General features: G+C 39.8%; 1 protein-coding gene and 1 long non-coding RNA gene across 2 annotated transcripts in view; one reads left to right on the top strand and one right to left on the bottom strand.

Moving 5' to 3' along the window:
- The window catches only part of LOC128832548 (uncharacterized), a 419,194-nt gene that overhangs the window by 381,541 nt on the left and 22,758 nt on the right, over positions 1-14,895 (top strand). The gene's annotated exons all lie outside the window — the stretch shown is intronic.
- On the bottom strand, positions 1,634-13,095 carry PRL (prolactin). Its single transcript, XM_054020028.1, has 5 exons — positions 13,051-13,095; positions 11,026-11,207; positions 8,823-8,930; positions 7,069-7,248; positions 1,634-2,113 (listed from the first exon to the last, which is right to left on the bottom strand). Exons 1-5 carry the CDS (start codon positions 13,085-13,087, stop codon positions 1,922-1,924), a joined length of 699 nt encoding a protein of 232 aa, XP_053876003.1. The 5' UTR covers positions 13,088-13,095; the 3' UTR covers positions 1,634-1,921.

Genomic DNA, 14,895 nt, shown 5'->3' with positions numbered 1-14,895 from the left:
AATGTCCCCTTAGCTAAACAGCTGCAAACCCAGTCTACTTTTCAGTTGTTAAAATCCATTTTTGCTCATCTTTCCTCTGCTTCTCCACCAAATTAAAAAGCTCCCAAAACCCAAAATCATACTAAACCGAGCTGCAATAAATCAGATGTTTATGCTTTTTAAAAAATAAGTTATCCTTTACAACAACAATTGTTTGAGGGAAGTTGAGAAACTGCACTTTTGAAGCTGCTACCTTTTCCTTTTGGATGGCTACATCAAATCTCACTTATTTTTTTGTAGAATGAAGAAAGTTACAGTATTATTTTAGCTCTATTCCTATAACAGTCTAGAATTAGAAATATCTACTCTTTTTAGACTAATTTCTACTGAATTCAAAGTTTGTGTGTATCAGTAGCCATGCTACTTTGGGCTTTGATCTCAAGAGAAATTACAAATTAATTATCACGGGGACATCTCAACACATAGATAGGAACTCTTGAGTTGGTGGTGATTCAATAGGTTATGCTCTTCCTCCTGAGCTGGTACTGAACAGTGCGACTAGAGATGTGCGGCCTTTTTTTTTTTAAATGAGATCTCAAACTGAAGTTCTAAGCATTTGTGATCAGTAAAGAACTTGTGGCATTGTTTTTACAACAAAAGGGATGTTACTTCCAATATCCAGATGAAATTCCACTTTGAGCAACTACATTCTGCCTACCCAGTTTTACCCATTTGCTCCCTGTCCTTAACTGTTGTGTTGTTATAGCTGTAGACTGTTAAACTACTGCTGCACCCAACCGTAGTTTGCTGTATTTCAGTGGTGGCTAAAGTGATGCTGCTTATAACAGTTGTCAATAGTGACTGACTAGGAAGAAGTTTGTTTTGTTCTGCCTCTCATTAAATAGCTGTAAAATGGGGATAATTATATAGTATACAAATGAAATATGAAGTTATAAGGGATTTAAAATATCCAGATGTGTACGCAGCACATGCAGTTTAGATAGGCGACTATCATTACACCCACTGGAGAGATGGTTAAAATGAGACATGGAGAAATTAAGTAACTTGCCTGGCAAGGCATTGTAGTCTAATCAAATAACTATGTGCCTAGTAACTATGAGCCCAGGTTCCGATCTTGATTCTCAAGTTGATTTGCTGTGTGACTTTAGGCCCAAATTTTCCAAAATGCCTAATAATTTTAGGTGACTCAGTTGTTGGGTGCTCAACCTCAGTGTGTCAAGTTGAGTGCCCAAAAATGGAAGCACCCAAAATTAGTGGAGACAATTTATCCCTTAACTTTTCTTAGCTTCTGCTTCCCTACTTGTACAATGCAGGTAATACTAAATGCGTACTTCTTAGTGCTGTTGTGAGGACTTAGTAATGTTTGGAAAGTGGGAGAATTAGGATTGGAATGGAGGACCACCTTGCTTTCCAGTGCTGAGGTTAATCCTCTAGATTACATCCCTTTAATTTTAGGAGTAGGATGTGGGAGGAGGGAATTAGGATAGCCCATGTTGTGCATTAATAACTGGAGATGGAGACCCAAAAGGAGAAGCTCCTGTTGCTAAAGATTTAAGGCATAGCAACCATTTTTCCTGCACTGATTCAACTCACATATTTATGAATTTTGGTTTTATAATATTTTTATTTGTATTTGCATGATTTGGTTATCACTGAGATGCCAGTAGCTGAGATAAGTAGACAGTACAGTGTATTACTACAGTACAAGGGATTTATGATAAAAGTTTTTAAACATTGAGATAAACAACATTATTGGTTGCAGCCAGAAACCATGCAAACATGCATAAATGTTATTGGTGATCTTTATACAGCACAATGTAATTTCTCAAAAAGTTTGCAACAAAAAATGGCAAAGCAACAAGAAGGCCTCTTTGAACGATTTAGTTATATCATTTCAGAGAGGGATGGGCCTAGGGAATACTTAACAGTTGCTATCATGGATAAGGCGACATTTTAACAGCTTCAGGTAGTTGTCAATTTTGTGGGAATCCCTACGCAGGCAGTGCAGCAGACTGTAAAAGGCAAAGAGACGGGAGTCCTCATCTGCCATTTGCAGGGATGGGAGACCTGACCACCTGGAGTAGACTTCATTTTCTATTTCACCAGGATGAACCTAATCAAAAGGAAACAAAGTGATAGTATTTCATTGACAGCACTACTAGGCTAAGCTATAGAAGCTAGGGAATCAGACAAGGGAGTTCTAGGTAAAGCACCAAAGAGCCAAGTAATGCTTGCCTTGGGTATGCTGTCTAATTGATTAAAGCTTGTAAAACTCTGGTTTACATTATGGTCCCAAAGATCTTGCGGGCATGACACACCCTAATGTATGGAACATTAAATCTGTACCTCAAAATAATGCTACATTATATTTCTATGTGTATCTATATGATTTTGCTATCAGTCTTTCACTAAAAGTTTGCTCTTCTACAGTATATACAGTGCTTATCTGCTCTAATGCCTGATGGAATCTGGTTTCATAACAAAGCCATTCCTTCCATCATTTGCAGCCCTGCCAGTGGCATTGCCTATTGGTTCAATCTGCCTTTAAGTTTTCCTGGGCAGGTGGATGGATCTGCTCTTGGGAGTTCTTTACATGTGCCCCCCTCCCAGCTTTGTCTCAGCCCTTCTCTGAGACAAAGACTCTGGTATGGACAGCCTCAGGAGTATGTTAAAGACAGAGACCGACATCATGAGTGCTTCTTCATATAAATATCCACTTCTACAAAGCAAATACTGGGGTCCAGTACAACATAAGGGGGAAACCATACGTGATACAGTGACATCTGATAGAAGATTGAGTAAAAACTCATGTAGTCAGTAAGCATGTAAAATAAAGACTGGTTAAACTCTCCTCATTTGGAAGAGGCTTTCATCTATTTTCTCTTGTCAAGAAAAACTATACCTAATAGCAGGAAGATCACCTGTTCCTATCACCACTTGTGAAGCTGATTCAACCCTCCTGTGAAAACCAGTGGGGAACAACTACAAACCAAGACTGCCTATGGCTGTCTCTGTCTGGACAAGCTATTGGCCACACTGCAATAGTCTTGCCGGTGGACAAGAAACCATGACTTGACACTACTGATCTTTCCAACCTGATCTCTAAATCTGTTCCTAGAATGAGAACATGTAAGAAGACGATTCTAGCAGCACCTGATTTCCGCTGTTATCTTGGACCTCTTCCTGCAGGTTTTACACATGGATGTGGATGGAGATGTCTTGGCTTTAATTGGTGGATGCAGTTGGGGTCATGAACAAAGTCAGGTTGCTGTCTAAACAGACTCCAAACTGAGAGAATAAGACCATGTTTTGTGTGTGCTGTAGTAGAAGTTGGTGAATACTGTGAGCACTTCTTAAGGATGTTCAGCTGTTTAGAGCTTGACCAAAGCCAGTGAAGTCTGAAACTTTGTAAAGTCCAGTTCAGCTACTGATTGATTTATGGGATCTGTCAGAGGCCCCATTAAACATAAACAAACTTGAGCTGCTTTTAGTCAGGAAAGCTTTCAATCAGTTACTCATAACTCATATACAGGTTCTGTCAGACAACAGCTACGTTGTCTAGCCTTACCAAACTAAGGGGGGAGGGACTTTCTCATAATGCCCAGGAACCAGAGCCAAGACAGAGAGGAGGACACCTCTGCAATGAAAGATTCCATGTTTATTGTCAGGGAATTCTTGCAAAATGCAAGACTTCAAGAACAGACTCTTAAACACCTCTTTTCCTGTTTGGAGAATTGTAAGCAATACTATATATATTACTTACAAAATATATATATGTTAAAAATATTATTAAGGTTGCAAAGTCAAGCACTCCAATGTAAGGAAATGCCAGAATTAAGGTTCCCTCCTTGTGTGTGTGGATTATGATACAGTCTTTAATTACATGATCACAAATTACTTTTTCCACAGAGTACCTACCTCATTCAGTGCACAGGATGGACAGCACTCAGTGAACCACTATTCAATATTTTATTTTTCCTCATTGCTCAATGTGTGACCTAGACCTTATTTACTGCACACTATTCAAATCCTGCTCTGAAGAATGAATTATTTCCTCATGGTATCTGTGTGTTTCACAAACATTAATGAATTTATTTAATATTTATTTTGTTAATATCCCACTTTACAGATGGGGAACTGAGGAACAGAGAGATTAAAGTAAAAAGTATCCACTAAATGTGGGTGCTAATCCTCTAGTTCAAAAGGAAATATATTCTATGGCTGTGTTATACAAGAGGTCAGACTGGATGATCACAATGGTCCTTTCTGGCCTTGGAATCTGTGAGACCTCTAAGACCTGATTTCTCAAAGTAAATAAGGCAGGGATCCCTTCAGACAACAGCCTCTTTCTTTATCCAACCCTGATTCATCCCAAGAGCAGGTCCAATGTGTGCACAGAATGAGGCAGGAGTACTGTGGAAAAAATAGTTTGTGATCATATAAGTAAAGACTGTATAATAATGGATGGCACAGTGGGGCTGAATTAAGTTTGCACAGGCTACCTTCATCTGTCATTTCCTAACTTTTGAGAGCTTGACTTTGCAACCTTAATAATGTCCTTTTAGTGCAGTTTTTGTGCGTGTAATTTCCTAGGTTTTTAAAAAATAAACTGAAAAAACAGAAATTCCCTCATGCGATATCATATTGACACCCACATAGGACATTTGCAGAGTTGGAATCTTTAGATTCTCTATAGAGACCCCTGCCACTTGAGCCAATGGAGTAAATGATGGCAGTAGTAGGTTGTCATCCTCTATGTGAACCAGTACTAGAAGGGGATGAAACTCTCTGCCAGAGGGTTTCACAGATATTTGCTCTCAGGAGAGGAATAGTTAGATTCAGGGATCTTGAATTCCTTTCCAGGCTTTGGAGAGATGTGTTCTCTAGTGGCCACAAAGTCTTCTTCCTGTTTTTCCCCAAGCTTGACTCCTTCTGCTCTTTCCTCTCCAGCCTGTCCGAGTCTCATTTCTCCTCATGTAGCCAGTCCCAGACTCCCTTACTCAGGTTTCTCATTCCAGTACCAGTTCCCCACTCTTGGCTCCTCATCCAATTTATCTCTCTTCCTCCAAGGCTTCCAGTCAGCCCCACACATCCTGTCCACTCTGGCTACCAGTCAGTCTCCTCTGACTCTTCACCCACTCAGTTCCCAGTGCTAGTGTCCTTGCCCAGCCAATCCCAGTCTCTTCCCAAAACTCCTAGTCCCAGTTCTCTCCCCCATGCCAACTCTCCCAGTCTTCACTCCCCAGGCTCCTTGTCCCATTCTACTCCCCCATCTCCACCAGTTCTGGATTTTATCGTCTCTACATTCGATTAAGGCACCTTCTGCTTCCATTCTGCCTGGGACAAGCATGAGAAGCACTGAGTGCACAGGAAAGACAGACTCACTGCTCTCAGTTCTGGTGCCTGGATCCAGACTCATCACAGCCTGGAGCAGCCAGGAACATCAATTGCAGGGAAAGTCCTTCTCGGGCCCCTGAAGCCCCAGGCTGGAGCATACTCAGTTCAGATGGAATGTTTGGGGAATTAAGCTGTAAAGCTGTAACAAGTCTCTATTGAGCATGTGTGAACTGCAAATTTTCAAAGGCTTATCTCTTGGAGCAATTTGGGTGAAGCTTCAGGTGGAGGCAAAGACCACCCACCTGTCAAATTTCAGGTTGCTACTCCAAAATATGAGGCCATCTAGAATATTTTTCCCTAGCTTTGTTCTTGGAAATGACTCAGCCATTTCGGTTGAAATTTTCCAAATAATCCAGCCTGAGGCAGATACCCAGCATGGGAAATTTCAGCCCAAATAGGTAGTTTGGCAAAGTTATAAGCAACTGGAAACAGGGTCTTATAATGGGAAATGTTGTGTACCTTAATAATAGTCGATGCTATCATCTCTAGTACATATATGGGCTATGCATTTCTGCATCACAATCATTCCATTACTAGAGTAAAGCCTCTTGCATAGTGGAAACTTTTGCCAGGAGGCATCGTTAGGCCTGGCATAATCTTAGATACAAGTGAATACCCATTTGTGGAGGAAAAAAAGTTCTCCTTCCCCTCTAATAAACAGAATGAATTGTTCTTAAAATTAAAAGTAATCTGACTTTCTAGCCTCTTTAGAGAAATATAAAGATGATTAAAAATTAGGCAAAGGATATTAACACAGCAGCCACAAACCACTTCACAAGGTTAAGACAGCACACATTTCAAAGATTAATCATTGAGTATAAAAGGAAGCATGCTAGCGTCTAGTTATAATAATTCTGCTTGTCAGTGTTGTAGCATATGTTGGACGTAGCAGGATCTTTTTGTGTCAACTGTTTGTTTATAAAAGGTGATCCCTTCCTTCTGCCTACAGATAGACACCAAAACTGTAGGGCAATAAAAGCATATAGTTTCTTAGGGTACGTCTATACTTACCCGCTGGTTCGGCGGCAAGCAATCGATCTTCTGGGATCGATTTATCGCGTCTAGACAAGATAAATCGATCCCGGAAGTGCTCGCCGTCGACGCCGGTAATCCTGCTCTGTGAGAGGAGTAGGCGGAGTCGACGGGGGAGCCTGCCTGCCGCGTGTGGACCCGCGGTAAGTACCTTTAAGTTTGAACTAAGATACTTCGACTTCAGCTACATTATTCACGTTGCTGAAGTTGCGTATCTTAGTTCGAACTGAGGGCTTAGTGTGGACCAGCCCTTAGTGGCCAAAAGGGAAGGAATTAAGGCATTGCTTCTTTAATGGGCAACATTGTGGGCCAGATTCTCAATTACAATTCAGCCTCTCATCTAGTGCCTCTTTTGTGATGCAACACCGGCAGACCCAGGTCCTGCTCCAACTGCACCCTCCCCTGGTGTAGGGATGTGTTCAGGAAGGATGGAAGCTAAGCTATGCCATGCCAATCTTCATAGGGTCCCTTTAGGGACAGCACATGTTTGGAATCAGTTAGAGCAGATGAGTCCTGAGAATCCCTCCCACTCCATCTCCATCTCCATCCCTCTCCTGCTCTGAACAGAGGGAGCCTACTCCTGTATGTGGCTTCCAGGGAGCTTTGAACTAGGATATCAAGGCCCTAATGCTAACCTACCTGTCCAACTATTTTCTCCATTCCTTCTAGAAGACGCTTGTTTTGTTCCTCAATCTCCACAGCCTTCCAGAGGATGGTATCTGGAGCTTCTTTGATACTTTGCACTTCAGAGACCAGGTGGAGCAGGGGATCATTCCAGGAGCGCAGTACTCCGAGCACTAAATTCAGTAGGTCTTCATGCTATTCATCAATGTTAAGAAGATGCAGTTAAAGCAAAAAGACTGTATGAAGGTAACATGAGGAGGCAGTGCTGTATTCAGGTTAGAGCAGTGGTCTACGACTGAGGGAACCTAGATTTTATTTCTAGCTCTGTCACTGATTTGCAGTGTGCCCTTTGGCACATCACTTGTCTTCTCCATATATTTCAGTTCACCCCTCTGCGAATGGTGTATTCATGTACATACAATCAGTTATTATTAACAAGAGAATTGGATGAATGGATAAAATACTGTAAATACAAAATATCACCAAAATTGTCTCCACAGTATATTGTATAATGAGAGTGACTAGGTTTAGCCTCTGTGAACGGAATTGCATTTAACTTGATAATTAGCCAATTTTTAATGAGACAGATTTAGAAGTCTGGTGGGATCTGAAAAAAAATCTCAGCACCGAATAGAAGATACACTCTGGGGTAGGCCACTTAATGCCTTTTATAAAGGATTTCTACTGTCTACAGAGCATAGTAAACATACCCTGTCATCTTCCTCATCCCCTTTGAAGAGTTTTGCTTCCAGGGAAAGTTCTTCTCTTTAGAAACTTTCACTGCTTGGGGTTAGGTGGAAGCTCAAAAAGCTTTTGCTCTTTTGGGGGTGCTCCTAACTATTCTGCGGCACTAGAAACCTTTTAAAGTTGACACATGGGACTTATATTCTGCATCTGCTCCTGTGCTTAAAGAAAGAGAATTTGTAACCTATTGCATAATATTCTAAAAGGAGGATCTTGGGATTGCAAAACTCGGACTAGGGTGCAACTGGGAAAACATCAAACTCTGGTGTAACTCTTTGGTGACTATGCTTGCACATTGTCCTCTCCAAAGCATTTCCAAGGGCTAAAAGAAGGTGGACATACACATCTCTGTTTACAGCTGCCATCGTAAAATGGAGAATACAGAATTTAATGTGGCAATATCCAACATGACTCTCTTTACAAGTTGTTTGATTGTTACAATTACCTTGTGTTGTTAAAGTCTGTATCTGAGTGATGATGTGGCCACTTCTTATCTGGTGGCTATTGCATGGTTATCTATTTAGAGTCTGTCAACTGCTACAGTAACTATAGAGCCAATAGCATAGTACCTACTGTATTTATGCGTCTCTTTGACTACTGATGCCCGCTTTGCTCCTTCCCGTACCTTTATTATTATTATGCTTAATTATTATCTAGTTGTATTAAAGTAATGCCCAAAGGCTCCAATGAGAGTGCTATACAGATATAAAGAAAGACTTGGCCTCTGCTTCAGAGAGTTTATAATGTAATTTGAAACAGTATGCAGTAACTGAATGTAACATACAAAGAGAGGGAGACTGAGAGCAAAAGGAATAAGATTGTTTCTTTTATAGTACATATATTGAAACTGAATATCTGTAAGAATTTTCATCAGTATTTGACATTTTCTACTTTTCTTTTCCTTGCATTTGATTTTGAATTAACTGTTTTATCTCTTTCAACTAGCTGTGACCTAGCCATCTCTAAATTCACTATTGCCTCTCTCTCCTCCTTTCATTCTGAAATAGGTTAAAAATGAGACTCACGTGAATCTGCTGAGCTTGCTCCTTGTCTTCAGGAGTGGTTAGGGAGGAAGTGTGGCAGCCATTAATGGCCTTTGTAATAAATCCCCGACCTTGAGCATAGCGCTCATCCTGTGGATCAACAACAACATGCATTTATGAAATAAATAAATAAATAGTTGAGTCGTGGCTCAGATATTCTAAAGGAAATTAAGTAGGTATTTTCCCTTTGGTTTCATCTCTGCATGTGCTGTGTTTGTCCAGCCACTATATAGAGAAGTAGTTGGGATTAGATTCTTTTATTTGAGTTGATATGACCTAAAACTGTGGAAGGAAAATACACTTCTACCCCGATATAACGCGACCCGATATAACACGAATTCAGATATAATGCGGTAAAGCAGCACTCCGGGGGGCGAGGGCGGGGGGGCGGACGTGCGCACTCCGGTGGATCAAAGCAAGTTCGATATAACACAGTTTCACCTATAACGCGGTAAGATTTTTGGCTCCCGAGGACAGCGTTATATCGGGGTAGAGGTGTACTTTCTGGGATTAGATTCCTGCACAGAATCTGTTTAGAAGGGATAAGTCCTATATTTTAGTATAGTGGTTCTTACAACCCTTCCTGGTGGTCTGAAAAACTAAATCATTTTGAGAATCAAATAGTAGGGGATTTGGAGATCTAGGGGGTAAGATGTGTGTGAGGAGAATCTTTCTTATAAAGTGGTCCACTGAATGAATTATGTTGATATCTTTTTTCTACCTTACAATTTTGAAGTTGTTTAAATATATTGTGATAGGAATGGGAGTTTCCTCAAATATTCCAGATGTAACTGGCCTGTGGCTTGCTTATGGCTCTTTATAACTGGCCTTCCAAAAGAATAATCTTGTTCAGTATATTTCACTGGAGATAATTTTTCTACTTCCTCCTCTCCCTCCCAAACTGTCTTATTAATAATTGCCAAATATTGGCACCTATACTCTTGCCATCAAATTTTATATCAAGGATGTATAAACTCAGCAGTCAGTGACTGAAAGCCTGCACATCACTGAGTCTAGAAGGAATAGAGTAACTTGATGTCTTTGATATCTGAGTTTGTATTCAGTCAGTCCAGATCCAATCTTTCTGAAAAAAGGGTCAGTTTAATGAGACCTGGTACAGTTTGCTTATGTCCTAGGAAAATGTTTAATGTTGTTTGTAGAAAACTAAATGACCAGTCCTATGGAAAAAAAAGTATGTGATCATGTAAAATTAAAGACTGCATCATAATAAGGCTTGGCAGAATTTGATTTTTCTTTTTTTATAATTTCAATGGATAATATCTATGGCTATTTTGAAACATTTTATTAGCTATTTAATAGTTGTGGGAAATGAGTAGGTCAGATGATGAGGAGGGTCAGACAATAATTGTTTAATGACAGTAGATGCTGAGATTCAAAAGGTTAAAGCTTTATAACTGTTAAAACACAAATTGTCAGCACCACATATCAAATATAGAAACTAAATATCCTTAAAGCAAACTCTAATAAATTCTCAAGCAGCATGTTTATTACTTTGCCTATCTGTACCGTTTTGATTATTGTCGATGGGAAATGTTCGTTGGTTTATGTGTACGGTGAAATACACAACGTACTGACATTTACCAATCCTTCCAAGCCCAATCCTCATGTTATGATAAGGGGGATGAATTAAGGTTGAAAAGGCAACCTTCATTCTGGTATTTCCTAGCTTTTGAGTGCTCAAGTTTTCAACCTTAATGTTCCTTTAATGTAGTTTATTGTGCAATTTCATAGGTCTTTTTGAAAAGCAAACTGAAAGAACAGAAATTCCTGCACGTGGCACCTTATTGACACCCACTTGATTCATCAGCAGGGTCAGAACCTTTAGCTCCACCACACAGACCTCTGCCACTGGACCTAGTGGAGTAACTCATAGCAGTTGTAGGTTGTTACTTCTGTGTGGACCAGCGCTGGAGGGGAATGACAGACGTTGCCAGTGGGTTTCACAGATATTTGCTGACCGCAGAGGTATGCTGAGACTCAGGAATCTCGAGTTCCATTCCAGACTCTGGAGGGGAGCGTGCTGTAGTGGACACAGACACTACTAACCTTGTTTCCCCAAGCCTGAACCATTTCATATTGCTAAGCTCCACTTGTGGCTTTTTTTTTTTTAAGTATTGTACTGCAGTTTCTGTCAAGTCTCACTCATAAAAGGCTGAGTACTTACAAATTCGTTGAACATTTCTGAGGAGAGGGAGTGGATGTAGTGTGAGAGTTTAACTGCACGATCAAAAAGATTCCCAAGGGAGACCTGACAACCAACAGACCCACTTGGACAGATTGGCAATGAGGTCACACCTTTCTTTGACAGGAACATGTTAGATACCAGCAGAACCACCAGCAGCACACCTATTCAGGTTTAAAACAAAAAACAAAACGCAGATATATGGATTAAGAAGGCGTTGTATAGCAGAAACTATCACAATTTTTTAGGAAACAGTGTTCCCTGTGTTACAGTATACTGCACTCTCTGTCTCTTACCACTGCACCTGCCTTCATTATACAGCAATAAGTGGGGAAAAATCAGCCTTCCCCACTTTGTAAATATAAATACATAATTATATTTTCATAGATACATAGTTGGAAAAGTAGGTTGCTCCCTTTTATTTTTCTCCCAGCCCTCCACAAATGTGCTTTTCTTCTTTGCAAATGTTTGCAGTTTTTAAATTAATTTTGAGGGAGGGTGGTTATGTCACTCTCTAAAGATTTTGATTGTCCTGGGAATTCCCTCAAAAGATTTCCAGCAGCTGTGCTGTTTAGCAATTTGAGTTTAACCCTAAAGTGCCTACTGCTAACAAAACCCATAGTGTACTTCAGTCCCTTTCTGATCTTTTGAAGCTTTTACAAAGGACTTCTCAATGTCTTACAGACAAAACAGATCTGGTAAAACTTTTAACATTAACTTGACAGAATCAGTTTTCTACCCAGTGAAATAAAATATGCGCATAAGTACAGTGAAATCTTTAAAAAAAATAATACCTGATAAATTAATACATTGGTTCAAATATTAGTATCCCATGCAGCTAGAGGTAGAATTCCCTCAGAAAAATGACTTGATAAATATACTGTTTTATCAAATGTATTCATTTTATGTGTGCCAAACTAAAATATACCCAATAAAACAGAAGAACCCCCTTTATATCATCTATTAAAGGAATAACATGTAGTTCAGCAAGTTTCTCCCTGGCTCTGAACTCAAGAAAAATTCATTTTATCTACACAACCATTATAATGCAAACCCCATAAACAATGTGCACTCAAAATGCTGCAGATAGAGGAGTGTGTTGGGAAAGAATCAGATAGTGAAGGAACATTAAGACTACATGGCTCAAGAGATTGGGATTAGGTTACAGGGCCATTCACTTGTAAATCCCTAGTTTGATTCTGGACAATGTAGGTAATGACTGAAAGTCATTGCTTTCTGACAGCTATTCAGTGTTTTTTGTGAAATAAATAGGCAATCTGGATGTGCCGATGTCACATCCTTAAATCAATTATAATTGACATTAATCAGTACTTCTGTTAGTCTGAGGCCAGTACAATCTTATATTGGTATAATTACATTGCTCAGGGATGTGAGAAATCCAACTCTCAAGAAGGTGGATTAACTATGACGATGGGAGAAGCTCTCCTGTCAGTATAGTAGCATCTTCACTAAGGCCGTGTCTACCTACAACTTTTGTCGTTCAGGGGTGTGAAAAAACACTGCCCTGTGTGACAAAAGTTTTAGCGCTGAAAAGCACCAGTATAGACAGCGCTTTACCACTGCTCATTCAGGGTGGGTTTTTTTTATTGCTGGGAGAGCTCTCCCCTGGCGATAAAGCATGTCTACACTGCCGATGTCACAGCGCTGGGTAATGTAGACATACCCTTTAAAGCACTACAGCAGCGCAGCTGCACTGTACATGAAGACAAGCCCTCAGAGAGGCCAACAGATAAAGGACTGAATAGATATAGGGACCAAACTACCTTCTCACTCCTAGGAATAGACTCTCCACATAGAGATGGAGGAAGCTTGCACTGATGCTGCCTGTACTGTATCTGTTGTATGGCTAAAGAGAGGACTTCAGTCTACAGACCTGTCACTCCAACAACTTTCTTCATTCCATACCAAATTCACTCTAACTTAAAGGAAGCACACACGCACATGCACACACACAAAATATCAAAAAGCCAATGGCAAGAGACTTACCTTTCAACGAAGCCCCCTTGCTCATGGTAGTGAGCATGTGTGGCAACTTTCTTCACCAGAAAGAAGCGTGAAGTTCTTATTCTCATCTTCTGTGGGTGCCAGCTTTATACACCCTCCAGGGGCCATGCTGAATATATTCAGCAGGTTGTTTCCCATGCTTCCTCGTCATTGAGTTTACATTCTTAATTACAAACATCAAAATGCTCCTCCATTTCATATTCATATTCAGCATGACTTTGTGGCTTGCGGGAGGGAATTTGATAAGTTTGGCTGTGAGATCATAGAGTGGACTGGAGTAGTACATTGATGGTCAAAATGAGAGAGTAGACATATCCTGCTCTTAGGTGCAAATCCCACTGATCTCTGTGGGAGTCTAGTTTAGGCCAGAGTGTTCTAGTTAGCAAGCTGGGAAAGATATCCTCAACTTTTACTGTCTTGTTGATAGCTCCCTCTCCATATCAGTTGGGCGCATTATTTTCATTATTTATAATTATGGGTAACTATGTAAGGGAAACAGTATCTTGCAAAGTCAACATTACAGACCTTGAGAGAGAAGTGACACAAATTGCCCTGAAATCTGCCAAAAGAAAGGAAATGGAGGCTCCTCCAAATAAAATGCATCATCTAGAAAACTAGTATGTTGAAGACTCAGCATGATAGGAACACAGCTCAATTCAGGAAAGAGAAAGACTAGGGAGCCTGAATTTGAATCCAAAGTATTAGATCTTTAAATAGTAACCAAGAAGTTTGAAAGGTGCTGAGAGGGAAGAGTGCAATTCTTTTAAACACATTTAAATAATAATAAAAAAATCAGTATAAAACATACATGTTTGCTGCTTACTTAAGTATTATCTATTAGGTGAAACCTGATAAAAGATGAGATTTTTAGTGTAGATGAAAGTTGCGTATTTAAAAAATCTACATATCCACTTTATGGAAAGCGGTGGTTGTTCTAATCAACAGGATGTATAATTTGTTTCCAGGTCTGACATTTCTCTGATAATCTACAAGCTACCCAGCTGGTCAGCTCTAGTAGGCCCCGTGTTATTGTGTGAGGCCCATCTGTATGAATGTATTAGCGAGTGCTTAATCTCTCATCTGTTCCTCAGATCCATTTACCTATGAAAAAACTTTCCAAATTAAATGATTATTATGAATAAGGCATTAATTTTTAATGAATATCTTACCTTCAGATAACCCATTCCATACCCATGTAATGGGCACATATGGAACCCTGAATTCTTTGTTTTGTAACTGTGGATGTAAAGGGTGAAAATTAAAAACATGGGAGAGGAGAGTTAGAGAGGGTAAACTATGAGATGCAGGGGTCGAGAAACAGTATCCAATTAGAAATGCGTCAGCAACAGGCTGTAATTACCAACAGGATGTTGCTCAGGACTGGATCAATTACATTGCTCTACAGCCAAAATGCTTCTGAAATAAATGTAGTCAAACTTTACTAATTCTGGGTCACTGAGAATGAAAATGATGCTTAAAATTGTTGATTGGCTCTAGTTTTCAAGACATGCTATTGAGTCAGTATATACGACCCTTGACTTGGGAATGGCGGAGGATAAATGAGTTATAAAGGGAAGGGATCTCAATTTAAACCAGAAATGACTAAAATACATCTTTGACTGGATCTATGACTGGGTTTGGACAGTACTTGCTTTTTAGGCAAAACAATGAATGATGCAATCTGAAGCTGGTATTGCATCATACATTATATGAATTGCATCATGTTATTCCTAGAAGTCATGGATGATGCAATCATAACAAAGCTTACATCACTCTGCTGAACAAATTGCCCTATATCACCTTTAGAAATCATACAGTGTCATGCTC

This window comes from Malaclemys terrapin, chromosome 2 (assembly GCF_027887155.1).
Source record: "Malaclemys terrapin pileata isolate rMalTer1 chromosome 2, rMalTer1.hap1, whole genome shotgun sequence".
Taxonomy (NCBI): Eukaryota; Metazoa; Chordata; order Testudines; family Emydidae; genus Malaclemys; species Malaclemys terrapin.
Note: the sequence above shows the minus strand (reverse complement) of the source record. Positions and strands in the feature narration are given on the sequence as shown.

Excerpts from the sequence above, each read along its gene's own strand:
- PRL (XM_054020028.1), bottom strand. The coding sequence starts at position 13,087 with ATGCTCACTACCATGAGCAAGGGGGCTTCGTTGAAAG. Across the intron at positions 11,208-13,050 it reads CAAGGGGGCTTCGTTGAAAG|GTGTGCTGCTGGTGGTTCTG; the intron begins GTAAGTCTCTTG and ends AAACCTGAATAG. Across the intron at positions 2,114-7,068 it reads TGGAGAAAATAGTTGGACAG|GTTCATCCTGGTGAAATAGA; the intron begins GTAGGTTAGCAT and ends CCTTTTGATTAG.